The sequence below is a fragment of the Bombina bombina genome, chromosome 6 (genome assembly GCF_027579735.1).
Source record: "Bombina bombina isolate aBomBom1 chromosome 6, aBomBom1.pri, whole genome shotgun sequence".
NCBI lineage: Eukaryota > Metazoa > Chordata > Amphibia > Anura > Bombinatoridae > Bombina > Bombina bombina.
Genome location: NC_069504.1, coordinates 695,975,232 through 696,002,875, shown reverse-complemented (window position 1 = coordinate 696,002,875; position 27,644 = coordinate 695,975,232). Strand labels below are relative to the sequence as shown.

Below are 27,644 nucleotides of genomic sequence, written 5' to 3'. Positions count from 1 at the left end.
GAATCTCATACAAAATTTTATCCAAGATCACATCTAGGTCTCTCCCCACTTACACAACCTCCTGGAACAGAGAGCTTAATATTGACAGAACCCTGCAACAATGGCACACAATATTCTTGTCCACAAAAAAAATAAAAATCCTTGTTTTCAGCATCTATACTTGAAACAAACTACAAATTGCTTTTAAGATGGTACCTAACACCAAAGCGATTAAAGTCTATATATCCCTCTACATTAGATAATTGTTGGAGAAAATGCAGTGAAATTGGGACGATAAGCCATATTTGGTGGGATTGTATAGTACTTAAACCATTCTGGTCACAAATTATACTTAATATAAATACAATCCTACACGACCTCACCAACATATCCACTCTGGTTGTCCTGCTCATTTATCCACCTAAAATTTCCTGCCAATATAAATGAACTCTTCAAGATAATGCTAAATAGTGCCAAACGCCTCATTCCAAGATATTGGAAAACAACTAAAATTCCCTCTGAGAATGGAAACAACTAGTTATGAAAACCTTACAATTAGAAAAACCACACTACAGTATATTAAAACGGGAAAACTAGACTTCTTCCTCAATGTTCAATTCTATTGGAAGGAAACTCCCTCAAAACATCATGGTTTCGGTGGTAGCGATCTCGCCTAGTCACTCCATTTTAGAACACAAACCACTTCTCCCTGCTTTAAATAACATTGAACTCTCTTATGTTAACACCTGTGTTATAATGTATACTTAAAAAGTTAACCTTTATTATGTAATATTAGCCTAACTAACGCCAATAACAGCTGTTCATGAATCAAACTAACATTTTATGTCACGTCTACATTCAGTCAATTTTGTACATGCCTTATCTTACTCAATGTACGTCACACATTTGTAATGTTTATTTTTCTATGAAAAATGCAATAAAAAAAAAACTTAAAATAAAAAATATGCCAGCATGAAATCCCAGGATCGCTAAGATTATCTCCCTCAGCCAGGTCAAAAAATAAGAACTCAGAAAAGGTACAATAAGAAATTGGACCCTCTAGTGGAATGCCATATAAAAAAACTCTTTAGTCTAGTAGTATTAATAGATCTGGTACCATCCACAAAGGACATATTGTTATGAAAACCTCAGAGACTCAACTAAAATAAAAAAATTAATGGATAAATACCATTAACCACCACTAGATGGCAATAGACAACAGGGATATCCCTGTCAGAATTAAAGGCACAGTCTACACCAGAATTTTTATTGTTTAAAAAGATAGATAATCACTTTATTACCCAATCCCCAGTTTTACATAACCAACACAATTATATTAATATACGTTTCACCTCTGTAATTACCTTGTATCTAAGCCTCTGCAGACTGCCCCTTATCTTGTTGCTTTTGACAGACATGTAGTTTAGCCAACCAGTGAAGACACCTAAATAACTCCACGAGAGTGAGCACAAGGTTATCTATATGACACACATGAACTAGTACTGTCTAACTGTGAAAAACTTTAAAAATACTCTGAGCTAAGAGGTGGTTTTCAACAGTTTAGAAATCAGTTTAAGCCTACCTAGGTTTAAAAGCTTTTCAAAAAGAAAATCAAGGGAACAAAGCAAATTTGATGATACCAAATCCCATATAATAAAAGGCCAAGTGTGTTTGTCCGAAGCTGTCATGCGCAGTAGAGACTGCGCACGAGGACAAACACACCTGGCCTAACTGTCTTGACTTCCTCCTGGCGTTGCATGTGGTGGAGTGGGCGGGGCCAGATGCCGGGTGAGTGCACAGTGGCCACCATAAAAAGGGTGGGCCTCATAGACTCTTGCCAATATGAAAGAAATTAATTTATCCGGTAAATTCTTACATAAATTATTTTTTCTTTCATGTAATTGGCAAGAGTCCATGAGCTAGTGACGTATGGGATATCAATACCCAAGATGTGGAACTCAACGCAAGAGTCACTAGAGAGGGAGGGATAAAAATAAACTACAGCCATTTTCCGCTGAAAAAATAATCCACAACCCAAAATATAAGTTAATTCTTTAAAGGACAAGAAAAACTTACATCAGCAGAAGAATAAAACTGAAATAGCTGCCTGAAGAACTTTCCTACCAAAAACTGCTTCTGAAGAAGCAAATACATCAAAACGGTAGAATTTAGTAAATGTATGAAAAGAAGACCAAGTTGTCGCTTTGCAAATTTGATCAACTAAAGCTTCATTCTTAAAAGCCCACGAAGTGGAGACTGAGTAGAACGAGCTGTAATACTCAAAATAGAGGGTGAGAGAGCGCAAGAAGAGAGAGGGTGAGAGAGCGCAAGAAGAGAGAGGGGGAGAGAGAGCATGAAGAGAGAGGGTGAGAGAGCGCAAGAAGAGAGAGGGGGAGAGAGAGCATGAAGAGAGAGGGGGAGAGAGCATGAAGAGAGAGGGGGAGAGAGCAAAAGAGAGGGGGGGAGAGAGCAAAAGAGAGGGGGGGAGAGAGAGAGCGCAAAAGAGAGGGGGGGGAGAGAGAGAGCGCAAAAGAGAGGGGGGGAGAGAGAGAGCGCAAAAGAGAGGGGGGGGAGAGAGAGAGCGCAAAAGAGAGGGGGGGAGAGAGAGCGCAAAAGAGAGGGGGGAGAGAGAGCGCAAAAGAGAGGGGGGAGAGAGAGCGCAAAAGAGAGGGGGGAGAGAGAGCGCAAAAGAGAGGGGGGAGAGAGAGCGCAAAAGAGAGGGGGGGAGAGAGAGCGCAAAAGAGAGGGGGGGAGAGAGAGCGCAAAAGAGAGGGGGGGGGAGAGAGAGCGCAAAAGAGAGGGGGGGGAGAGAGAGCGCAAAAGAGAGGGGGGGGAGAGAGAGCGCAAAAGAGAGGGGGGAGAGAGAGCGCAAAAGAGAGGGGGGAGAGAGAGCGCAAAAGAGAGGGGGGAGAGAGAGCGCAAAAGAGAGGGGGGAGAGAGAGCGCAAAAGAGAGGGGGGAGAGAGAGCGCAAAAGAGAGGGGGAGAGAGCAAAAGAGAGGGGGAGAGAGAGCGCAAAAGAGAGGGGGAGAGAGAGCGCAAAAGAGGGGGGGGAGAGATCAAGAGAGAGGGGGAGAGAGAGATCAAGAGAGAGGGGGAGAGAGAGATCAAGAGAGAGGGGGAGAGAGAGATCAAGAGAGAGGGGGAGAGAGAGAGCAAAAGATAGGGGGAGAGTAAGCGCATAAGAAAGGGGGGTGAGAGAGAGAGAGCAAACCATAGGGGAGAGAAAGCGCATAAGAGAGGGGGAGAGAGTAAATGAGAGGGGAGAGAGCGTAAAAGAGGGGGAGAGAGAGAGCGCAAAAACAATTTATGTAAGAATTTACCTGATAAATTCATTTCTTTCATATTGGCAAGAGTCCATGAGCTAGTAACGTATAGGATATACAATCCTACCAGGAGGGGCAAAGTTTCCCAAACCTCAAATGCCTATAAATACACCCCTCACCACACCCACAATTCAGTTTAACGAATAGCCAAGTAGTGGGGTGATAAAGAAAGGAGTAAAAAGCATCAACAAAGGTATTTGGAAATAATTGTGCTTTATACAAAAAAAATCATAACCACCATAAAAAGGGTGGGCCTCATGGACTCTTGCCAATATGAAAGAAATGAATTTATCAGGTAAATTCTTACATAAATTATGTTTTCTTTCATGTAAATGGCAAGAGTCCATGAGCTAGTGACGTATGGGATATCAATACCCAAGATGTGGAACCGCACGCAAGAGTCACTAGAGAGGGAGGGATACAAATAAACAGCCATTTTCCGCTGAAAAAATAATCCACAACCCAAAATATAAGTTTATTCTTTAAAGGACAAGAAAAACTTACAACATCAGCAGAAGAATCAAACTGAAACAGCTGCCTGAAGAACTTTTCTACCAAAAACTGCTTCTGAAGAAGCAAATACATAAAAACGGTAGAATTTAGTAAATGTATGAAAAGAAGACCAAGTTGACGCTTTGCAAATTTGATCAACTGAAGCTTCATTCTTAAAAGCCCACGAAGTGGAGACTGATCTAGTAGAATGAGCTGTAATACTCTGAGACGGGGCCTGACCCAACTCCAAATAAGCCTGAAGAATCAAAAGCTTTAACCAAGAAGCCAAGGAAATAGCAGAAGCCTTCTGACCTTTCCTAGGACCAGAAAATATAACAAATAAACTAGAAGTCTTCCTGAAATCTTTAGTAGCTTCAATATAATATTTCAAAGCTCTCACCACATCCAAAGAATGTAAGGATTTTTCCAAAGAATTCTTAGGATTAGGACACAAGGAAGGAACAACAATTTCTCTACTAAATGTTGTTAGAATTTACAACCTTAGGAAAAAATTTAAATGAAGTCCACAAATCCGCCTTAGCCTGATGAAAAATCAGAAAAGGAGAATCACAAGAAAGAGCAGATAGCTCAGAAACTCTTCTAGCAGAAGAGATGGCCAAAAGGAACAACACTTTCCAAGAAAGTAGATAAATGTCCAAAGAATGCATAGGCTCAAAATGGAGGAGCCTGTAAAGCCCTCAAAACCAAATTAAAACTCCAAGGAGGAGAGATTGATTTAATGACAGGCTTAATACGAACAAAAGCCTATACAAAACAGTGAATATCAGGAAGTTTAGCAATCTTTCTGTGAGTAAAACAGAAAGAGCAGAGATTTGTCTCTTCAAGGAACTTGCAGACAAAACCTTATCCAAACCATCCTGAAGAAACTGTAAAATTCTTGCAACTCTAAAAGAATGCCAAGAGAATTTATGAGAAGAACACCATGAAATGTAAGTCTTCCAAACTTGATAATAAATCTTTCTAGACAGATTTACGAGCTTGTAACATAGTATTAATCACTGAGTCAGAGAAACCTCTATGACTTAGCACTAAGCAATCAATTTTCATACCTTCAAATTTAATGATTGGAGAACCTGATGGAAAAATGGACCTTGAGACAGTAGGTCCGGCCTTTACGGAAGTGGCCAAGGTTGGCAGCTGGACATCTGAACAAGACCTGCATACCAAAACCTGTGATGCCATGCTGGAGCCACCAGCAACACAAACACTCTGGAAATCACTCTTGGAAGAAGAACTAGTGGCAGGAAAATATAAGCAGGTTAATAACACCAAGGAAGTGTCAGCGCACCACTGCTTCCGCCTGAAAATCCCTGGACCTGGACAGGCATCTGGGAAGTCTCTTGTTTAGATGAGAGGCTATCAGATCTATCTCTAGAAGACCCCATATCTGAACAATCTGAGAAAACACATTTGGATGGAGAGACCACTCCCCTGGATGTAAAGTCTGACGGCTGAGATAATCCGCCTCCCAATGTCTATACCTGGGATATGTATTGCAGAATTTAGACAGGAGCTGGATTCCGCCCAAGCAAGTATCCGAGATACTTCTTTCATAGCTTGTGGACTGAGTCCCACGCTGCTGATTGACAAATGCCACTGTCTGTGATATTGTCTGTTTGAAAATAAATGAACGGTTCTCTCTTCAACAGAGGCCAAAACTGAAGAGCTCTGAGAGTTCTAAAATATTGATTGGTAATCTCGCCTCTTGAGATTTCCAAACCCCTTGTGCTGTCAGAGATCCCCAAATAGCTCCCCAACCTGAAAGACTTGCATCTGTAGTGATCATAGTCCAGTTTAGCCAAACAAAGAAGACCCTTGAACTAAACGCTGGTGATTTAACCACCACGTCAGAGAGTGTCAAACATTGGGATATAAGGATATTAATTGTGATATCTTTGTATAATCCCTACACCATCGTTTCAGAAAAAAAAACATGAAGAGGTCTCATGTGAAAATGAGCAAAGGGAATCGAGTCCGATGTTGCAGTCATGAGACCTAAATTTTCCATGTACATAACCACTGAAGGGAATGACCGAGACTGAAGGTGCCGACAGACTGCAACCACTTTCAAACGTCTCTTGTCTGTTAGAGACAGAGTCATGGACACAATCTATCTGGAAACCTAAAAAAGGTGACCCTTGTCTTAGAAATCAAGAAACTTTTTGGTAAATTGATCCTCCAACCATGTTTCCGAAGAAACAACACTAGTTGATTCGTGTGAGAACGTAAAGACCGAGCTAGTACCAAGATATCGTCCAAATAAGGAAACACTGCAATACCCTGCTCTCTGGTTTCCATAAAGCAGGGCACCTAGAACCTTTAAAAAAGATTCTTTGTGCGGTTGCTAGTCCAAATGGAAGAGCAACGAATTGGTAACCCTTGTCTAGAAAAGAGAATCTCAGGAACTGATAATGATCTGAATGAATCGGAATATGAAGGTATAAATTCTGCAAGTCCATTGTGGACCTAAAAAGTCCTTGCTGAATAAAAGGCAGAACAGTCCTTAACGTAACCATTTGAAAGTTGGTACTCTTACATAACGATTCAAAATTTTCAGATCCAGAATTGGTCTGAATTAAATTTCCTTCTTTAGGACAATGAATAGATTTGAATAAAACCCAAGACCTTGTTCCTGAAAAGGAACTGGCATGACTACCCCTGAACTCCAGGTCTGAAACACACTTCAGGAAAGCCTGCGCTTTAACTGGATTTACTGGGGTGCGTGAGAGAAAAAAATCTTCTCACAGGAGGATTTACTCAGAATCCTATTCGATACCCCTGAGAGACAATACACTGAAACAATTGATTTTGGACAGAACTTATCCAAACATCCTTCAAAAAAACCTTAATCTGCCCCCTACCAGCTGAGCTGGAATGAGAGTCACACCTTCATGCGGACTTAAGGGCTGGCTTTTGGTTTCTTAAATGGGTTGGATTTATTCCAATTAATGAAGGTTTCCAATTGGAAACAGATTCCATAGGGAAGGATTAGGTTTTTGCTCCTTATTTGACAAAAAGAACGAAAACGATTAGAAGCTCTATATTTACCCTTAGGTCTCTTATTACCTTGGAAAGAACGAGATAGCAATCTAGACTTAAAAAGTCATATCAGCATTCCAAGATTTAAGCCTCAAACTCCTCTAGCTACAAATAGCTAAAGACATAGATCTAACATCAAACTTGATGATATAAAAAAATGGCATAAGAACTGATTAGTGTGTTGCAGTAAGTGAACAACGCTAGATAAATCAGAATCCAATTCTTGTTGTGCTAATTCTCCAACAAAAATGTTGATGCAGCTGCAACATCAGCCAAAGAAATTGCAGGCCTGAGACGACCTGAATATAAATAAGCTTTCCTTAGATAAGATTCAAGTTTCCTATCTAAAGGAGCTTAAGTACTATCTTCTATAGGAAAAAAAGGTAAGTTCAGCAAGAGTAGAAATAGCCCCATCAACTTGAGGATCTTTTCCCAAAACTCTATAGAAATTGCTGGTAAAAGGATACAATTTTTAAACCTTGAAGAAGGAATAAAAGAAGTACCCGGCTTATTCCATTACTTAGAAATCATATCAGAAATAGCATCAGGAACAGGAAAAAAAAACCTGGAGTAACCACAGGAGGTTTAAAAACATAATTTACTAGTACTAATATCAAGAGGACTAGTTTCCACGATATCCAAAATAATTAACACTTCTTTAAGAACGAAAATACTTCATTTTAAATAAATAAGTAGATTAGTTAGTGTCAATATCTGAGGAAGGATCTTCTGAATCAGATAGATCCTCATCAGAGGAGGATAATTCATTATGTTGTCGGTCATTTGAAATTTCATCAACCTATGAGAAGTTTTAAAAGACTTTTATATTAATTAGAAGGCAGAATAGCAGACAAAGCCTTCTGAATAGAATCAGTAACAAATTCTTTAAATTTCATAGGTATAACATGTACATTAAAAGTTGAAGGAACAACAAGAAGCAATGTACTATTTACTGATGGACACAATATCTGAATGTAAAAGTTTATCATGATAACCAATACAAATGACATTCAGAAATATAATGCACTTAGCTTTAGAAGAACCGATATCAGGCAAAGATCCAACAGATACTTCTGAGGCAGGATCAGACATCTTGAGACATCTTGCAAAATGTAAAAAAAAAAATAACATATAAAGCAAAATTTGTCAATTTCCTTATATGACAGTTTCAGGAATGGGAAAAAAAATGCAAATAGCATAGCCCTCTGACATAGAAAAAGGCAAGCAGCAAATATGCAATGGGGTATTAAATTAATGAAAGAATTTGGCGCCAAGTATGATGCACAACGTAACTGAATTTTTTTGGGCGCCAAAATGACACACTCGCGTCACTTACGACGCAACCATGTGTAAAGACTCGGCGTCAACTACGACGCTGGAAATGACGAACTTACGTCAACGAACATACTTTCGTGCCAAAAAATGATCACGCCAAGAATGATGCAATAAAGTCTAGCATTTGGCGCACCCGCGGGCCCAATACTGCCCGCAAACTGAATTGAAAAATGTAGTCAATTTTGAAAAAAAAACAAACTAAACCCCAGGTAAGAAAAAAGTTTTTCTTAAAATGTTTATTTCCCCAAACATGAAACTAACAGTCTGCACAAGGAAATACATGAACCTGACTCATGGCAAATATAAGTACAATACATATATTTAGAACTTTATATACATGCATAAAGTGCCAAACCATAGCTGGGGTGTCTTAAGTAATAAAAAACATACTTACCAAAAAGACACCCATCCACATAAAGCAGATAGCCAAACCAGTATTGAAAAATTTATCAGTAGAGGTAATGGTATATGAGAGTATATCGTCGATCTGAAAAGGGAGGTAGGAGATGAATCTCTACGACCGATAACAGAGAACCTATGAAATAGATCCCCGTTAGGAAGACCATTGCATTCAATAGGCGACACTCCCTTCACATCCCTCTGACATTCGTTGTACTCTAAGAGGAATCGGGCTTCAAAATGCTGAGAAGCGCATATCAACGTAGAAATCTTAGCACAAACTTACTTCACCACCTCCATAGGAGGCAAAGTTTGTAAAACTGAATTGTGGGTGTGGTGAGGGGTGTATTTATAGGCATTTGAGGTTTGGGAAACTTTGCCCCTCCTGGTAGGATTGTATATCCCATACGTCACTAGCTCATGGACTCTTGCCAATTACATGAAAGAAAGAGAGAGAGCTTATGGAAAGAAATGTTAACGTTTTCCATAATCTAAAGGGAGTATGGCTTAGAAACTTCTTCCATATTTCTGATAAGCGTGCAAAAACCCTGTGTTTAAAAAACATATGAACTACAGCTCCGGCACACAAATAAAGGGACTTGCCCCAGAAACTGGATCAAAATCCAAGAGGGAAAGTAACAAACCCCCTAAAAGAGCTATCCTACATATATGTGGCAAGCATAGTAGGAATACTGCAAACTAGAAATACCCCTGCTAGAAAATAGTTGTTTAATTAGTTATAGACACGCTCCTTGTTATACTCCATGCTGTAGGAGTGAAATAAACTGCCTATTACTGACGCAGTAAAATGAGACTCTAGTTTATATGAGCCGTCATATCTAATAGAGTCCAAAGCTCTATCTATTACACCATAGATTATCTTGGACTCCACTCTGCTCCAGCTCATGACATATCCTGAACCCAGGATATATATATTGTGCAGACCCCCTAAGAGGGTTAGCAAGTGCCAACCGGTCACTAGGTAATGTGTTCCTTAGCAGGTACCCCATAAGGGGAAAGAATAAAGTAAAAGGACTTACCTTCCAGAGTCTTCTGCTGTGGAGTAGTCACAGTACATACAGGCCTGCCAGCTTCATCCAGACTTCCGACAGGGACCTGAGTAGACAGGAAAGCAGAGCAACTAACCCTGGTGGCCCGGGTGGGGGGTTAGCATAGATTGCTGGAGAGATAACAGAGACTACTCTGCGACCTCCAGCAGCTAACAGCTACCAATACTCTTACTCAAGAGGATTACATGGACACCGCATTACCCTAGTCCTGCTTGAAGGGAAGCTAGTTACCCATAAAGGTATTTCAGAACACTATTTTCGCACTCTTCCTTTTGTCAAGAAGGCAAATAATGACTGGGGATTATGGGAAGTGGGAGGGATTCATAAAACTTTGCTGGGGTGTCTTTGCCTCCTCCTGGTGGCCAAGAGCTGAATTCCCAACAGTAACTGAATGGAATTGTGGACTCACCGTGTCATTAGAAAAAAATATATATTGCATAGAATCAGGTTAGCACACACTCTGATTAAACAAATGTGATGATAGCACCCACCTCCGTCGTAGAAGATAGTACTTTTTAAGGCAGAAATGCTCAAGTCGCTGTATAATAGTTGCATTGCGCCTCCTCTCAGCCTCTGCCACCCGCTTCTGTCTGCGCAAGTAAGTAATAACCAGAGGGTCTGTGATGTTCAGGTCATCTACATTGCCAGATATGAGGGGCTGCAGTTCTAGGGGTAGTGGGGAGGTCTCTGTGAATTTAAAGGCAAAGAGTAAGAGAATTACCAGTTTCTATATTTCATCCACACTTAAAGGGAAAATCTACTTGAAATTATTTAAAACTCATTCCCTAGTTTTGCATAACAACACGGTTATATTAATACATTTTTTACCTCTGATTACCTTGTATCGAAGGCTCTGCAGAATGCCCCTTTATCTCCATTCTTTTGACAGACTTGCATTTTAGCCAATCAGTGCTGACTCAAATAACTCCACAGGAGTGAGCACAATTATCTATATGGCACAGATGAACTAGTGCTGTCTAACTGTGAAAAACTGTCAAAATGCACTGAGATAAGAGGCGGGCAGCCTTCAAGGGCTTAAAAATTAACATATGAGCCTACCTAGGTTTAGCTTTCAACAAAGAATATCAAAGGAACAAAGCAGATTTGAAGATAAAAGTAAGTTGGAAAGTTTTTTAAATTGCATGTCCTATCTGAATTATGAAAGTTTAATTTTGACTTTACTGTCCATTTAACATTGACCCAAAGTCAATGCACAAACATAAAAACAGAATTTATGCTTACCTGATAAATTACTTTCTCCAACGGTGTGTCCGGTCCACGGCGTCATCCTTACTTGTGGGAATATCTCCTCCCCAACAGGAAATGGCAAAGAGTCCCAGCAAAGCTGGCCATATAGTCCCTACTAGGCTCCGCCCACCCCAGTCATTCGACCGACGGACAGGAGGAAAAATATAGGAGAAACCATATGGTACCGTGGTGACTGTAGTTAGAGAAAATAATTCATCAGACCTGATTAAAAAACCAGGGCGGGCCGTGGACCGGACACACCGTTGGAGAAAGTAATTTATCAGGTAAGCATAAATTCTGTTTTCTCCAACATTGGTGTGTCCGGTCCACGGCGTCATCCTTACTTGTGGGAACCAATACCAAAGCTTTAGGACACGGATGAAGGGAGGGAGCAAATCAGGTTACCTAAACGGAAGGCACCACGGCTTGCAAAACCTTTCTCCCAAAAATAGCCTCCGAAGAAGCAAAAGTATCAAATTTGTAAAATTTGGCAAAAGTGTGCAGTGAAGACCAAGTCGCTGCCTTACATATCTGATCAACAGAAGCCTCGTTCTTGAAGGCCCATGTGGAAGCCACAGCCCTAGTGGAGTGAGCTGTGATTCTTTCAGGAGGCTGCCGTCGGGCAGTCTCGTAAGCCAATCGGATGATGCTTTTAAGCCAAAAGGAAAGAGAGGTAGAAGTCGCTTTTTGACCTCTCCTTTTACCAGAATAGACGACAAACAGAGAAGATGTTTGTCTGAAATCTTTTGTAGCTTCTAAGTAGAATTTTAGAGCACGGACTACGTCCAAATTGTGTAACAAACGTTCCTTCTTTGAAACTAGATTCGGACACAAAGAAGGTACAACTATCTCCTGGTTAATATTTTTGTTAGAAACAACCTTTGGAAGAAAACCAGGCTTAGTACGTAAAACCACCTTATCTGCATGGAACCCCAGATAGGGCGGAGAACACTGCAGAGCAGATAACTCTGAAACTCTTCTAGCAGAAGAAATAGCAACCAAAAACAAAACTTTCCAAGATAACAACTTAATATCTATGGAATGTAGAGGTTCAAACAGAACCCCTTGAAGAACTGAAAGAACTAGATTTAAACTCCAGGGAGGAGTCAAAGGTCTGTAAACAGGCTTGATCCTAACCAGAGCCTGAACAAATGCTTGAACATCTGGCATAGCTGCCAGTCGTTTGTGTAGTAAGACAGATAAAGCAGAAATCTGTCCCTTTAGAGAACTCGCAGATAATCCTTTATCCAAACCTTCTTGCAGAAAGGAAAGAATCTTAGGAATTTTTATCTTATTCCAAGGGAATCCCTTGGATTCACACCAGCATATATATCTTTTCCATATTTTATGGTAAATCTTTCTAGTTACCGGTTTTCTGGCCTGAACCAGAGTATCAATCACAGAATCTGAAAACCCACGCTTTGATAGAATCAAGCGCTCAATCTCCAAGCCGTCAGCTGGAGGGAGACCAGATTTGGATGTTCGAATGGACCCTGAACAAGAAGGTCCTGTCTCAAAGGTAGCTTCCATGGTGGAACCGATGACATATTCACCAGGTCTGCATACCAAGTCCTGCGTGGCCACGCAGGGGCTATCAAGATCACAGAGGCCCTCTCCTGTTTGATCCTGGCTACCAGCCTGGGAATGAGAGGAAACGGTGGAAACACATAAGCTAGCTTGAAGGTCCAAGGCGCTACTAGTGCATCCACTAGAGTCGCCTTGGGATCCCTGGATCTGGACCCGTAGCAAGGAACCTTGAAGTTCTGACGAGACGCCATCAGATCCATGTCTGGAATGCCCCATAATTGAGTCAACTGGGCAAAAATCTCCGGGTGGAGTTCCCACTCCCCCGGATGGAATGTCTGACGACTCAGATAATCCGCTTCCCAGTTTTCCACACCTGGGATGTGGATCGCAGATAGATGGCAGGAGTGATTCTCCGCCCATTGTATTATTTTGGTTACTTCTTTCATCGCCAGGGAACTCCTTGTTCCCCTCTGATGATTGATATACGCAACAGTCGTCATGTTGTCTGATTGGAATCTTATGAATCTGGCCTTTGCAAGCTGAGGCCAAGCCCTGAGAGCATTGAATATCGCTCTTAGTTCCAGAATGTTTATCGGGAGAAGAGACTCTTCCCGAGACCATAGTCCCTGAGCTTTCAGGGATTCCCAGACCGCACCCCAGCCCACTAGACTGGCGTCGGTCGTGACAATGACCCACTCTGGTCTGTGGAAGCTCATTCCCTGGGATAGGTGGTCCAGGGATATCCACCAACGGAATGAATCTCTGGTCTTCTGATCTACTTGAATCACTGGAGACAAGTCTGTATAGTCCCCATTCCACTGTTTCAGCATGCACAGTTGTAATGGTCTTAGATGAATTCGCGCAAAAGGAACTATGTCCATTGCTGCAACCATCAACCCTACTACTTCCATGCACTGAGCTATGGAAGGACGTGGAACAGAATGAAGAACTTGACAAGCGCTTAGAAGTTTTGACTTTCTGACATCTGTCAGAAAGATCCTCATTTCTAAGGAATCTATTATTGTTCCCAGGAAGGGAACTCTTGTTGACGGAGACAGAGAACTTTTTTCTATGTTCACCTTCCATCCGTGAGATCTGAGAAAGGCCAGAACGATGTCTGTATGAGCCTTTGCTTTTGAAAGGGACGACGCTTGTATTAGAATGTCGTCCAAGTATGGTACTACTGCAATGCCCCTCGGTCTTAGAACCGCTAGAAGGGACCCGAGTACCTTTGTGAAAATCCTTGGAGCAGTGGCTAATCCGAATGGGAGGGCCACAAACTGGTAATGTTTGTCCAGAAAGGCGAACCTTAGGAACTGATGATGTTCTTTGTGGATAGGAATATGTAGGTACGCATCCTTTAGATCCACGGTAGTCATAAATTGACCTTCCTGGATAGTGGGTAGAATCGTTCGAATGGTTTCCATTTTGAACGATGGTACCCTGAGAAATTTGTTTAGGATCTTTAAATCCAGAATTGGTCTGAAGGTTCCCTCTTTTTTGGAAACTACGAACAGATTTGAGTAAAATCCCATTCCTTGTTCCGTCATTGGAACTGGGTGTATCACTCCCATCTTTAGCAGGTCTTCTACACAATGTAAGAACGCCTGTCTCTTTATTTGGTTTGAGGATAAGTGAGACATGTGGAACCTTCCCCTTGGGGGTAAGTTCCTTGAATTCCAGAAGATAACCCTGAGAAACTATTTCTAGCGTCCAGGGATCCTGAACATCTCTTGCCCAAGCCTGAGCAAAGAGAGAGAGTCTGCCCCCCACTAGATCCGGTCCCGGATCGGGGGCTACTCCTTCATGCTGTTTTGTTAGCGGTAGCAGGCTTCTTGGTCTGCTTACCCTTGTTCCAGCCTTGCATCGGTTTCCAGGCTGGTTTGGACTGTGAGGCATTACCCTCTTGCTTAGAGGATGCAGAATTAGAGGCCGGTCCGTTCCTGAAATTACGAAAGGAACGAAAATTAGACTTATTCTTGGCCTTGAAAGGCCTATCTTGTGGGAGGGCGTGGCCCTTTCCCCCAGTGATGTCTGAGATAATCTCTTTCAATTCTGGTCCAAAGAGAGTTTTCCCCTTGAAGGGGATGTTAAGCAATTTTGTCTTGGATGATACATCCGCTGACCAAGACTTTAGCCAAAGCGCTCTGCGCGCCACAATTGCAAACCCTGAATTTTCCGCCGCTAATCTAGCTAATTGTAAAGCGGCATCTAAAATAAAAGAGTTAGCCAACTTAAGTGCGTGAACTCTGTCCATAACCTCCTCATATGGAGTCTCTCTACTGAGCGACTTTTCTAGTTCCTCGAACCAGAACCACGCTGCTGTAGTGACAGGAACAATGCACGAAATGGGTTGTAGAAGGTAACCTTGCTGTACAAAAATCTTTTTAAGCAAACCTTCCAATTTTTTATCCATAGGATCTTTGAAAGCACAACTATCTTCGATAGGAATAGTAGTGCGCTTGTTTAGAGTAGAAACTGCCCCCTCGACCTTAGGGACTGTCTGCCATAAGTCCTTTCTGGGGTCGACCATAGGAAATAATTTCTTAAATATAGGAGGGGGAACAAAAGGTATGCCGGGCTTCTCCCACTCCTTATTCACTATGTCCGCCACCCGCTTGGGTATAGGAAAAGCGTCGGGGTGCACCGGAACCTCTAGGAACTTGTCCATCTTGCATAATTTTTCTGGAATGACCAAGTTGTCACAATCATCCAGAGTAGATAACACCTCCTTAAGCAGTGCGCGGAGATGTTCTAATTTAAATTTAAATGTCACAACATCAGGTTCAGCCTGTTGAGAAATTTTTCCTGAATCTGAAATTTCCCCATCTGACAAAACCTCCCTCATGGCCCCTTCAGATTGGTGTGAGGGTATGACAGAACAATTATCATCAGCGCCCTCCTGCTCTTCAGTGTTTAAAACAGAGCAATCGCGCTTTCTCTGATATGCAGGCATTTTGGATAAAATATTTGCTATGGAGTTATCCATTACAGCCGTCAATTATTGCATGGTAATAAGCATTGGCGCGCTAGAAGTACTAGGGGCCTCCTGCGTGGGCAAAACTGGCGTAGACACAGAAGGAGATGATGTAGAACCAGGTCTACTCCCTTCATCTGAGGAATCATCTTGGGCAATTTCATTATCTGTAGCAGTACTGTCCTTACTTTGTTTGGACGCTATGGCACAATTATCACACAATTTTGAAGGGGGAGACACAATGGCTTTCATACATATAGAACATAGCTTATCTGAAGGCACAGACATGTTAAACAGGCTTAAACTTGTCAATAAAGCACAAAAACCGTTTTAAAACAAAACCGTTACTGTCTCTTTAAATTTTAAACAGAGCACACTTTATTACTGAATATGTGAAAATATATGAAGGAATTGTTCAAAATTTACCAAAATTTCACCACAGTGTCTTAAAGCATTAAAAGTATTGCACACCAATTTTCAGAGCTTTAACCCTTAAAATAACGAAACCGGAGCCGGTTACAGATTTAACCCCTATACAGTCCCAGCTACAGCCTTTGCTGTGACTTTACCAAGCCCAGAGGGGAATACGATACCAAATGACGCCTTCTAGGAACTTTTCCAACTACTTTCAGGTCCTCACACATGCATCTGCATGTCTTGCACTCAAAAACAACTGCGCAGTAATGGCGCGAAAATGAGGCTCAGCCTACAACTGGGAAGGCCCTTCCTGACTGGAAAAGGTGTCTAACATAGTGCCTGACGTTAAAAAACGTTCCCCAAGTTTATAAGTGTGAATTATCAGCATAAACATGTATAAAATGTCCAAATAAAGCAATCGATTTAGCCCATAAAAGTGTCTACCAGTTTTATAGCCCATATTAAGCCCTTTATTCTGTTTGAGACTAAGAAAATGGCTTACCGGTCCCCATGAGGGGAAATGACAGCCTTCCAGCATTACACAGTCTTGTTAGAAATATGGCTAGTCATACCTTAAGCAGAAAAGTCTGCTAACTGTTTCCCCCAACTGAAGTTACTTCATCTCAACAGTCCTATGTGGAAACAGCAATCGATTTTAGTTACTGTCTGCTAAAATCATCTTCCTCTCACAAACAGAAATCTTCATCTTTTTCTGTTTCAGAGTAAATAGTACATACCAGCACTATTTTAAAATAACAAACTCTTGATAGTAGAATAAAAAAACTACAACTAAACACCACATACTCTTAACCATCTCCGTGGAGATGATGCCTGTGCAACGGCAAAGAGAATGACTGGGGTGGGCGGAGCCTAGGAGGGACTATATGGCCAGCTTTGCTGGGACTCTTTGCCATTTCCTGTTGGGGAGGAGATATTCCCACAAGTAAGGATGACGCCGTGGACCGGACACACCAATGTTGGAGAAAAATGTGTGACTGGGGTCTTTGCTCAAAATGTTACCTGTCTCTTAATTCTATCCTCTAGTAATCCTATAGTCTCACGTAGAACATAATACAATTTAGAATAAACTCTTTGTCTACCGTTTTCTTGTTATGATTTTTTTCTTTTACACTTGCTAGGCTCTAATAAAACTTTAGAGTGCATACACCCAAATACTGCATTCTTACCAGTTCCATTTTCCACCTTCTCCTTCAACTCCTGCAGTCGTGTAAGGTTTTGTTCCAGGGTCACTGCGGTGGTGTTCACATAGAGGTACATGTAACATGATGGGCTGGACGACACTGTGAAAACCTTGTGGTACTCACCAGCTGGCAGCTAAAAGAGTAGCAGAAAACATAATTTATGCTTACCTGATAAATTATTTTCTTTCTTGGCAGTGAGAGTCCACAGAATCCATTCATAACCTATAGGAAATACTTTACCTGGCCACCAAGAGAAAGCAGAAACACCTCAAACAAAACATTCAATATCCCTCCCACTTCCCCTACCCTTTCAGTAGTTCAAACCGTGGATAAGGAAAATAAGAGATAAATATCTCAGGGCGGGTTTGTGGTTTCTCACTGCCAGGAAAGAAAATAATCTGTCAGGTAAGCATAAATTATATATTCTTTCTAGTGGCAGTGATAGTCCACAAAATCCATTCATAACCTATGGGTAACCAATACCCAAGCTATGGAGTCCATGAAAATTTAGGGAGGGAAAGGTAAGGAAGGCAGTACTAAATACCAGGCACCACCGCATGAAGAAACTTTTGTTCCAAAAGACGCCTCTGCAGAGGCACACATAAAACATAAAATCTAAAAATGTATGAAGACAAAATAGCAGCCCTACATATCTGTTCAAATGAAACCCAATTCTTGAAGGCCCACGAATAAGACACCGCACAAGTAGAATGTCCCGTAATCTATGATGGAGGCTACTGGCCCGCTTCTCTTTGCGCCATGTGAATCAAACTTCTGAGCCAGAAGGACAGGGTAACATCTGTGGCTTTCTGCCCCTTGCACTTAACAGAATGCAGGATAAACCCAGAAGATGATTGACAAAACTCCTTGTTAGAATGAAGATAGAACTTTAAGGCCCTAACCACATCCAGATAATGTAACAGCCTCTCCTTACAGGAAAAGGGATTGAGACAAAGAGACAACTCACAATATCAATCATCAAATTGTTGTTCTGAGACAACTCTAGATAAAAACCTAATCTTTGTCCGCAGTACTGTCTTATCCAAGTGAAACACTAGATAAGGTGGGTCACACTGGTGGGCAGATAATTCAGATACGAGCAGGGGAATAGCTAACAGAAACAACACTTTCAAAGTTAGAACTTAATATCAATAGAATGCATAGGCTCAAACGGAGTCCATTGAAACACTCTAAAAACATGATTAAGGCTCCCCGGAGGAACAACAGGATTGAAAACAGTCTAATTCTAGCAATAACTTGAACAAACGACTGAACATCTGGCAAACGAGCCGACTTCTTATGCAACAAAAACAGAAAGGGCAGAAATCTGACCTTTAAGAGAACTAGCCGACAGGCTCTTCTCTAACCCATCCTGTAGAAACGAAAGGATACTCGGAAGCTTCACTTTGTGCCAAGTGAACCCACGGTCCATAAACCTTTTCTAGCCTGAAAAAGTGTGTCAAACACCACCACAGAGAATCTTCTCTAGGACAAAACTATGCGTTCAATCATCATGCAGCCAGCCCCAGAGATTCAAGATTTTGATAAAGGAATGGACCCTGAGCCAAAAGGTCCAGTCTCTGAGGTAGCTGCCATGAAAAAACAGACAACATTCTCACAAGGTCTACATACAAGTCCTGCGTGGACACGCAGGAGCTAACAGGATCGCTGGAATTAACTCTGTTTTATTAGAGCTATTACTCGAGGGAGCAAAACAATTGAAGGAAAAAGATACACTAGATTGAAGATCAACGGAACTGCAAAAGCGTCCAACTCTGCTTGAGGATCTCCTGATCTCGACCTGTATCTAGACAATTTGGCATAGAGAAGGGAAGCCTTCAGACACCCCCACCTGCGGACGACCTTGCAAAACACCTCCTGGTTTAGTGACCATTCGTTGGAGTGCAGAGTCCGTCTGTTCAGAAAATCCGCTTCCAAATTGTCCAAACCTGGAATGTGGATGGGTGATACTTGCCATTGGATTTCTCAGTCCATCGAAGGATACATGACACTTTTCGTATTGCCAGACTGAGAGTTCTGCCCTGGTGATTGACATAGGCCTTAGTAGAGATGTTGTCCAATTTAAATTTAATAAAACAGATGGAATGCAAATTGAGCCACGCCTGAAGGGCGTTTAAGATGGCCCTCAGTTCCAGGACATTGATTGGAAGAATATCTTCCTCTACACACCAGGTTCCCTGAGCTCTCAGAGAACCCCACACAGCACCCCAGCCTGTTATATCTATATATACAGTATTATAACATACGCCGTATACAAGTCCGATTTCTTGTATGGCAAAAAAATAGGTTATTTTGTGTCCTACACATATTATTAGTATGAATTATATGAGTCATTGTTGAGGATATACAAGCATATTAGCAGTTCAGATGTTTATGTTGTTCTATTGTGGTAAAATACATTTTGTATTCCGAAATGCATTTGTACATATTGGTATATTTAATTTATTTGTGTGTATACCCAGAGTTTCATTTAATGATACTAGAATCCATATTATTCTGATATAAATCCTGTTGCACACCGGGGATACTCTATACATAATTGTGAATACTATAATTCCTAATTGTGGGAAATACTACTCATATCCCCTTTTTTTCACAAAAGAAGTCCGTTCAAAATCATTTCAATCACAGGGTAGTTTCCTTCTGGGACTAACCCTCTTTTTAACTGGACATACCTATCTTTATATATTTTGTCTACTTTGTATTAAATGTAGCTCTATACATAAGAGGTTTAGTGGTGTCACCTTATTTAGGTGTCAAAGTGGAATTACCCTAATAAAGATTTGTTATAAATGTACTGAGACACATGGTGTTTGTACACAAATAACTTTAACACTATGTCATGATTGTATAGGAAAAATACACTTACTATTAATGGTCATCCTCATACTTTTCCAGCTACATTTATACTCTAATTTTAAGGACTCTCTCCTTGTTTTTATTTTTAGTTTGTGAATAATAAAAGTTATATTTTAATCATTATTACCCTTCGTGCTAACTTATGATATAGCAATTTATGCTCTCAAAATAAGTGTGCCATATGATACCTCTGTTCCTCAATTTAATATTTATTACATATATATTGGTATCAGGCACTACAAAGATACATAGGTTTATCCTGTAGGGAATCTCCCTTTGAAAGCCCAAACATCCGTTCCCACTACTAATTCCCCTTCACAAAGGGAATTATTTCTTTCATATATACCCGGAGTTTCCCCATCTCCTCCTCTTATTCCTGGTTTCACCCTTTGGAGAATCCAGCATTTTAAATCTGCTTTGCCATTATGTTTCTCAGGAAATGTTTTGCCACTGATGTAATTTTCTCCCCTTTTTTCAGGTCATTTCTGGCATTACGTATGTTACCCAAATGTTCTCCTAGTCTGGTCCTCAACCCCCTGGTGGACATGCCCACGTACTTTTTACCACATATGCATTCAATGCAATAAATTATATTTCTAGTGCGGCAGTTGTAAAATTCATTCATGTACCTAGTTCCTTTTGGGAAAATTCCCATCTGTTTTATAGTACATATATATGGACAAAATTTGCATGTCCCACATGGATATGTACCTTTGAAATTGTCCTCTCTTTTGTTTAACAAAGTGGCTTCTTACAATTTTATCTCTTATTGTCGGTGCCCTTCTCCAGGAAATTGATACCTACTTGTTTTGCAAGATCCTCATCTGTGTGCAGTATGTGGAGATGTCAGTTCAGGATTTCAGTAATTTCCTTATGGGCCTCATGTTAGGTACCAATAAACCTTACTTTTTGATCTTTGTTGTCCCTTATTTTGAGTATTAGGAGATCTGATCTTACAGTATGTAGTGACCTGTGGTAGGCTCTCTTGAGAACAGAATTTGGGTAGTCTCTTTCCTTTAATCTTATTTTGAGATCTTTAGCTTGCTCTTTAAAGCTCTTTTTTTTCCGAACAATTGCGTCGTAAGCGCAAAAAATCGCCATAGGGGATTGCTTTTTTGGTGGGTTTGTGGTGTGCGCTTTCAAATCTTAAAATAGAATTAGTTGCTGTCTACTTCCTGTATAAGTTAGTTTCTATTTTACCAAACAGATCTCTAGAAATACTCAGATTAAGGAAAGTTACTTTGTCATAATTGATTTCATAAGTTAGTTTTAAGTTCAAATCATTTAGATTCAATTCACTTATGAATGTTTTGAAGGTATTGATATCACCCTTCCATAATATGAAGACATCATCTATGTACCTCAGCCACAACAAAATATACTCCATGAAGTTTGCCATTTTCTCCCCAAAAATGGTTTCCCGTTCCCACCATCCTAGATACAGATTTGCGTATGTAGAGGAACAAGTTGTCCCCATGGCGGTGCCTCTGACTTGGAGATAAAATTTATCATTAAATATGAAGTAGTTGTGGATGAGGACAAATCTGAGTAAACTTACTATGAACATGTTTTTTCTCTGTACAGTTGAAGTATTCGGCTGCAAAACAGCCCCACTCATGGTCAATTGATGTGTATAGTGACTCTACATCGCATGTAGCGAAGAAAGTATTTTCATCCAGGATAATGCCTTCAATTTTTTGTAAAACATCCATGGTGTCCCTGACATAGGAGGGTAATGCCAAAACAATATCCCTTAGTCCGAAATCTATGTATCTAGAGGCTTGTTCGCCTAAGCTGCCTATACCAGAGACAATGGGTGTCCCTGGAGGTGTCAGTTTGTTTTTAGTTTAATTTTTTTTCTTTATTTAGGTGATTCAAAAATTATTTAACAATAAAGAAACAAAAAGGAAATTACAAACATTTCAAAAAGGAAAATTCCACAGAATAGAAAATTGTTGCTTTGTCAAGTTCGCATTTCTGTTCAAGTCCATTAGTTTGTTTTTATCTCCAGAGTTCACAAGGTATAGTACCACATAACAATACAAACAAACAGTCATAAACCAGTACACTCAGAATATTACATCAACAAGTTGCTTATAGGATTGTTTATCCAGTCTTCTTGTCTTTACTAGTGAGACAATTAGTTCTGCAAGAATAATGTCATTATGGGCAAATATCTAGATTAATCCTGTAGATCCTACCTCCTTTCGGCTTTAGGATGATAGTAGGAGTCCCAGAGGAACATCATCTCTGCAAAGTAATCCAATCTACCTACTGTGTAGTAATAGAATCTTTCTAAATGATAAATTAGTTTTCATCTGCGCTATCCACATAGTTACTGTGGGTTCTGTATCTGATTTCCAAAGTCTAGGGATAACCTGCTTTGCACTACATATGGCTAATTGGAGAAGTGATGTGTATTGCTTGAAGGGGAATTTAGGGATTGTATGAAACAGGTATACTAAGGGGTCTAATGGAATATTAAAATTCAGCAACTTATTCATCTCTATGTTGATGTTCTTCCAATAATCTGCTATCTTGGGGCATTCCCACCAAATGTGGAAAGGGGTTCCTTTTCCTGCACACTTTCTCCAACACCTGTCAGATGCTTCGGGGAATATAAATTTCAACCTGTGAGGGGTAAGGTACCAACGGAGTAGGAATTTATAATTTGTTTCCAGTAGGGCTGCTGAATGGGCGGATCTAGCTGTATTCTGAAAGATCTTTAGCCATTCTTGTTCTGTAAGAGTGTAGGGGAGTTCTTTGTGCCAGGAATTGACTGTTGAAGTGTGTAAAGTCTCGGGAGGAGTGACTAGGAGTTGATATAGGAGGGAGATGGCGTGCGGTAGTGGGGAGTCCTGAATGCAAAGTTTCTCAAGTGTGGTACATTCTCTTGTGATTTGGTGTTTGAATTTGTGGGAGTCAACAAAGTGATTGAGTTGAAGGTATCTGAACCAGTGTGTGAATTGTGTGACCTCCAATTCCTCTAAATGCTGTTTCGAGATCAGTTTACCCTCTTCAAGTAGAGAGCATAATGGGATTAGACCATCCAATCCCCCTGGTACTTTTGGCGTCAATGGTAACCCTATGGGAAAGTCAGAATTTGATAACACTGTTGTCAAGGGGGAGGGGATCGTGGATATATGTGGATATCTATGTAAAACACCATACCTAATTTCAAATGTTTCTTTTATGATTGGGTAATCTTTAACTAGTGATGGTTGGCTTCCCTTAGGCTGCCAACAATATGTTCCTAACTGCGCTGAATTGGTAAGGTCATGTTCCAGCACCACCCAGAGTCTATTATGATTTATGGGGAGTGTGCACCAATCTATCACTCTTCTTAAAAATATGGCATTATGATATCTGGATATGTCCGGAACCCCCAAGCCTCCAAATTGTTTTGGTAAGTAGAGGGTGGATTTAGCCACTCTGGATGGGCGCTTTCTCCAGATATAGGAGTTCAACACCTTTTGCAGTTTAGAAATGTATGCTTCTGGGAGGGGTATGGGGAGGGTCTGGAACACAAAGTATCTTAGGGAAAATAGTCATTTTGGTTACTCCAATTCTACCAAGCCAGGATATTTGCTTATGTAACCATAGGGAGGTGTCTCCGCAAACCTTGGTCATTAGGGCTTCATAATTTAGGTCGATTAACTTCTGTTTGTCATCCGTTAGATAAATGCCTAAATATTTTAAAGCAGATTGCTGTATTTGGTAGGGTTCTTGTGATCTAAGGTGTTGTATATCAGTGCTATTTAAGTTGATGGGGAGAATCTCTGACTTATTTTGGTTTACCGAATAATTGGAGCAATGGCCAAACGCCTCCAGGGAGCTTCGCACCGCAGATAGAGAAGTGATTGGGCGCGTCAAAATTAACAACAAGTCATCAGCGTATAACGCAAGTTTATGAGGAGTAGAGCTGTGTCAGTTTGTTTTTATGAATTTTCAGAATATGGCACAGTGTTGCTGATGATAATGGATACGTAACCGTAACACGTCACAGCCTCTTTGTGATTAGTCGCTGTGATCATGTGTCCGGGCCACACCTCATTCCGGATTGGCTGACTTTCTCATAAAATGAGCATCACGAAGGACGAACGGCGCCTTTGATAAAGCAGTTGGTGAAACACTGCTTCTCTTCTACCTACCTACTAGTCTTTACTTGTTAGCCTTAATTGGCATTTAGCTTATAAAGATATTTTATCTTATTTTGACACGAGTCTAATCTAACCTTATACAATGGGGATATTTGTTGGGTAATTTTGGTAGCTATATGATACTTATTCTTAAGCTATTAGCGATTCCGTAATTTGCTCTAAACCCTCTTGTATTTAATTCAATTTACCCCAGGTTACAGACTCCGTGTACCACATATAGCTATCTACAGATACTTTACAAGCTTCAATTGTACCGTTTCTATTAAATAGTTAAAGGGCGTTTGCCCCTTAAGGTACAAGAGAAGCCAGTGTTACTCCATATCTAACAAGTGTGTTTTTCTTTTTACACACATTTTGTTTTTATTAAATCTTTTTTATTGAAAGGAATCTGTTCATATATTACAACAATTGTTTCACGTAGGTACATTCTTGAAACATCAAGGAATACAATAAAAAGTCATTAAAGCAGAATCACAGTTTGTTTTTTAAATCAAACATACACACATTTATTTGTAACACTTTATTTTCCTGTATTAGATAGTAGATGGTTTTATACCATCCCTCTTTATATTCAGGCACTCACGCATGATATAATAACAATAACACTATCATGTGCCCCCCCCCCAAGGACTAATTATTGTATCCCTTTTAGATGAGGTTAAGCATTACTGCTAGATTGAATCTCACCATGACCCTTTATATTTGAACGTTGGCATAGGAGACTATATGTCTCTAATACTGTATAGAACAATATATATTTGAGTTTTGGGTCAAGGTAACCAGTGCAAACTAGCTAACCACACACAGATCTAATATTGAACCATTCAGAATTATTCCTGTTAGGATATTCTTTATGTGTTTGCCTTATATCATTTAATTTATATTGGTGTTCTCACTGATTTTATAATTAAACTAATAAAAGTTATATTTTAAGTTGAATCAGTCCTCCAAGCTCTTTTTCTATTAATTAGTGTTTCTAGGGTCTTATCACAAGTGTGCCACAAAATACCTCTGTCCCTCTCCCTTATTTTTTGATGTTACTCCTCTATATAAGGGATAGGATGTTTAAGCACTGGTAAGGATAAGAAACCACCAGGTATGTTATTTGCTTTATAAAAAATAAGAACGAATAGGCACTGGTAAGGCTAAAAAACACTAGGATACGTTTATTTGCTATATGATAAGTAAGAATGTTTAAGCACTAGTAGTGCTAATAAACCACAAGATATATCTTTATTTTACATATAAGAAAGGTAATGTTTAAGCCCTGGAAATTCTGATAAACCACCAGATAAGTTTATATTCCATATAGGAAGCAAGTATGTTTAATCACTAGTAGTGCTAATAAATCACCACATATGTTTATTTCCAATATAAGAAAGAAGAATGTTTAAGTACTGGAGATGGTACTAAACCACTACATAGGTTTATTTTTAATATAAGAAAGAAATATGTTCAAACATTGGTAATGCGAATAGACCACCAGATGTGTTTATTTTCAATATTAGAAATAATTATGTGTAAGCATTGGAAATGCTAATAAACCACCAGATATATTTATTTGTATGTAAAAAATGAGTATGCTTAACCATTGGTAATGCTAATAAACTACTATATAAGTTTATTTTCTCTGTAATAAATAATTATGTTTAAACATTGGTAATGTTAATAGACCAGCAGATTTGTATATTTTCAATCTAATAAGAAATATCTGTAAGCATTGGAAATGCTAATAAAAGACCAGATAGGTTTATTTTCTCTGTAATAAATAATTATGTTTAAACATTGGTAATGCTAATAGAGCACCAGATTTGTATATTTCAATGTAAGAATAAATATGTGTAAGCATTGGAAATACAAATAAACAACCAGATATGTTTATTTCTATGTAAGAAAGTATGATTAAGCATTTGTAATGTTATAACCACCAGAGATGCTTATTGTCAGCACCGGAATAGAAATTAAAATAGTATGTATAAAATTGTGGAGGAAGGTAAACCATATGCAGTATGTGATTCTCAAGAAAAAAAAACCATCTTAAGGGCCCTCAAGACAATTGCAAATACCAAACTATGCTTTATTAAATTGGATGAGAAATATCGTTTACCCCATATCATATCGTGGTATAGTCAAAACCCCACAAATATATTACCTGCAATTTGCCACCTAAGGTTACTGGCCACCAACCGCCAAGACTTCACATCCGAGAAAAAAAAACAAAAATAGGTGTTCCACCCCTTCCTGCAGTCCTTCGATTGCTCTAATAAGGCCTATTATCGTAGACAGGCCCAGACAGAGTGGGCGGAGTGCACAAAAAACAAAATTTATGCTTACCTGATAAATTCCTTTCTCCTGTAGTGTGGTCAGTCCACGGGTCATCATTACTTCTGGGATATTAACTCCTCCCCAACAGGAAGTGCAAGAGGATTCACCCAGCAGAGCTGCTATATAGCGCCTCCCCTCTACGTCACACCCAGTCATTCGACCAAGAACCAACGAGAAAGGAGAAGCCAAAGGGTGCAGTGGTGACTGGAGTATAATTTAAAAATTTTTTTTAGACCTGCCATAAAAAACAGGGCGGGCCGTGGACTGACCACACTACAGGAGAAAGGAATTTATCAGGTAAGCATAAATTTTGTTTTCTCCTGTTAAGTGTGGTCAGTCCACGGGTCATCATTACTTCTGGGATACCATTACCAAAGCTAAAGTACACGGATGACGGGAGGGACAGGCAGGCTCTTTATACGGAAGGAACCACTGCCTGAAGAACCTTTCTCCCAAAAACAGCCTCCGAAGAAGCAAAAGTGTCAAATTTGGAAAATTTGGAAAAAGTATGAAGAGAAGACCAAGTTGCAGCCTTGCAAATCTGTTCAACAGAAGCCTCATTCTTAAAGTCCCAAGTGGAAGCCACAGCTCTAGTAGAATGTGCTGTAATTCTTTCAGGAGGCTGCTGTCCAGCAGTCTCATAGGCTAACCGTATTATGCTACGAAGCCAAAAAGAGAGAGAGGTAGCCGAAGCTTTTTGACCTCTCCTCTGACCAGAATAAACGACAAACAGGTAAGACGTTTGTCGAAAATCCTTAGTTGCCTGTAGATAAAATTTCAGGGCACGGACTACATCTAGATTGTGTAGCAGACGTTCCTTCTTCGAAGAAGGATTAGGACACAAAGATGGAACAACAATCTCTTGATTGATATTCCTGTTAGTGACCACCTTAGGTAAGAACCCAGGTTTAGTACGCAGAACTACCTTGTCTGAATGAAAAATCAGATAAGGAGAATCACAATGTAAGGCAGATAACTCAGAGACTCTTCGAGCCGAGGAAATCGCCATTAAAAACAGAACTTTCCAAGATAACAGCTTGATATCAATGGAATGAAGGGGTTCAAACAGAACACCCTGTAAAACATTAAGAACTAAGTTCAAACTCCATGGTGGAGCAACAGTTTTAAACACAGGCTTGATCCTAGCTAAAGCCTGACAAAAAGCTTGAACGTCCGGAACTTCTGACAGACGTTTGTGTAAAAGAATGGACAGAGCTGAAATCTGTCCCTTTAAGGAACTAGCGGATAA

At 40.1% G+C, this 27,644-nt stretch overlaps 1 protein-coding gene across 2 annotated transcripts in view; it reads right to left on the bottom strand.

The window, feature by feature from the left end:
• GGCX (gamma-glutamyl carboxylase) overlaps window positions 1-27,644 on the bottom strand; it is a 194,701-nt gene that overhangs the window by 13,681 nt on the left and 153,376 nt on the right. For both annotated transcript variants that reach the window (XM_053717809.1, XM_053717808.1), the window contains exons 13-14: window positions 17,016-17,163; window positions 10,151-10,346 (exon numbers count right to left, since the gene is read on the bottom strand). In XM_053717809.1, the coding sequence (XP_053573784.1) occupies window positions 10,151-10,346; window positions 17,016-17,163 (344 nt within the window). The remainder of the gene's footprint in view (window positions 1-10,150; window positions 10,347-17,015; window positions 17,164-27,644) is intronic.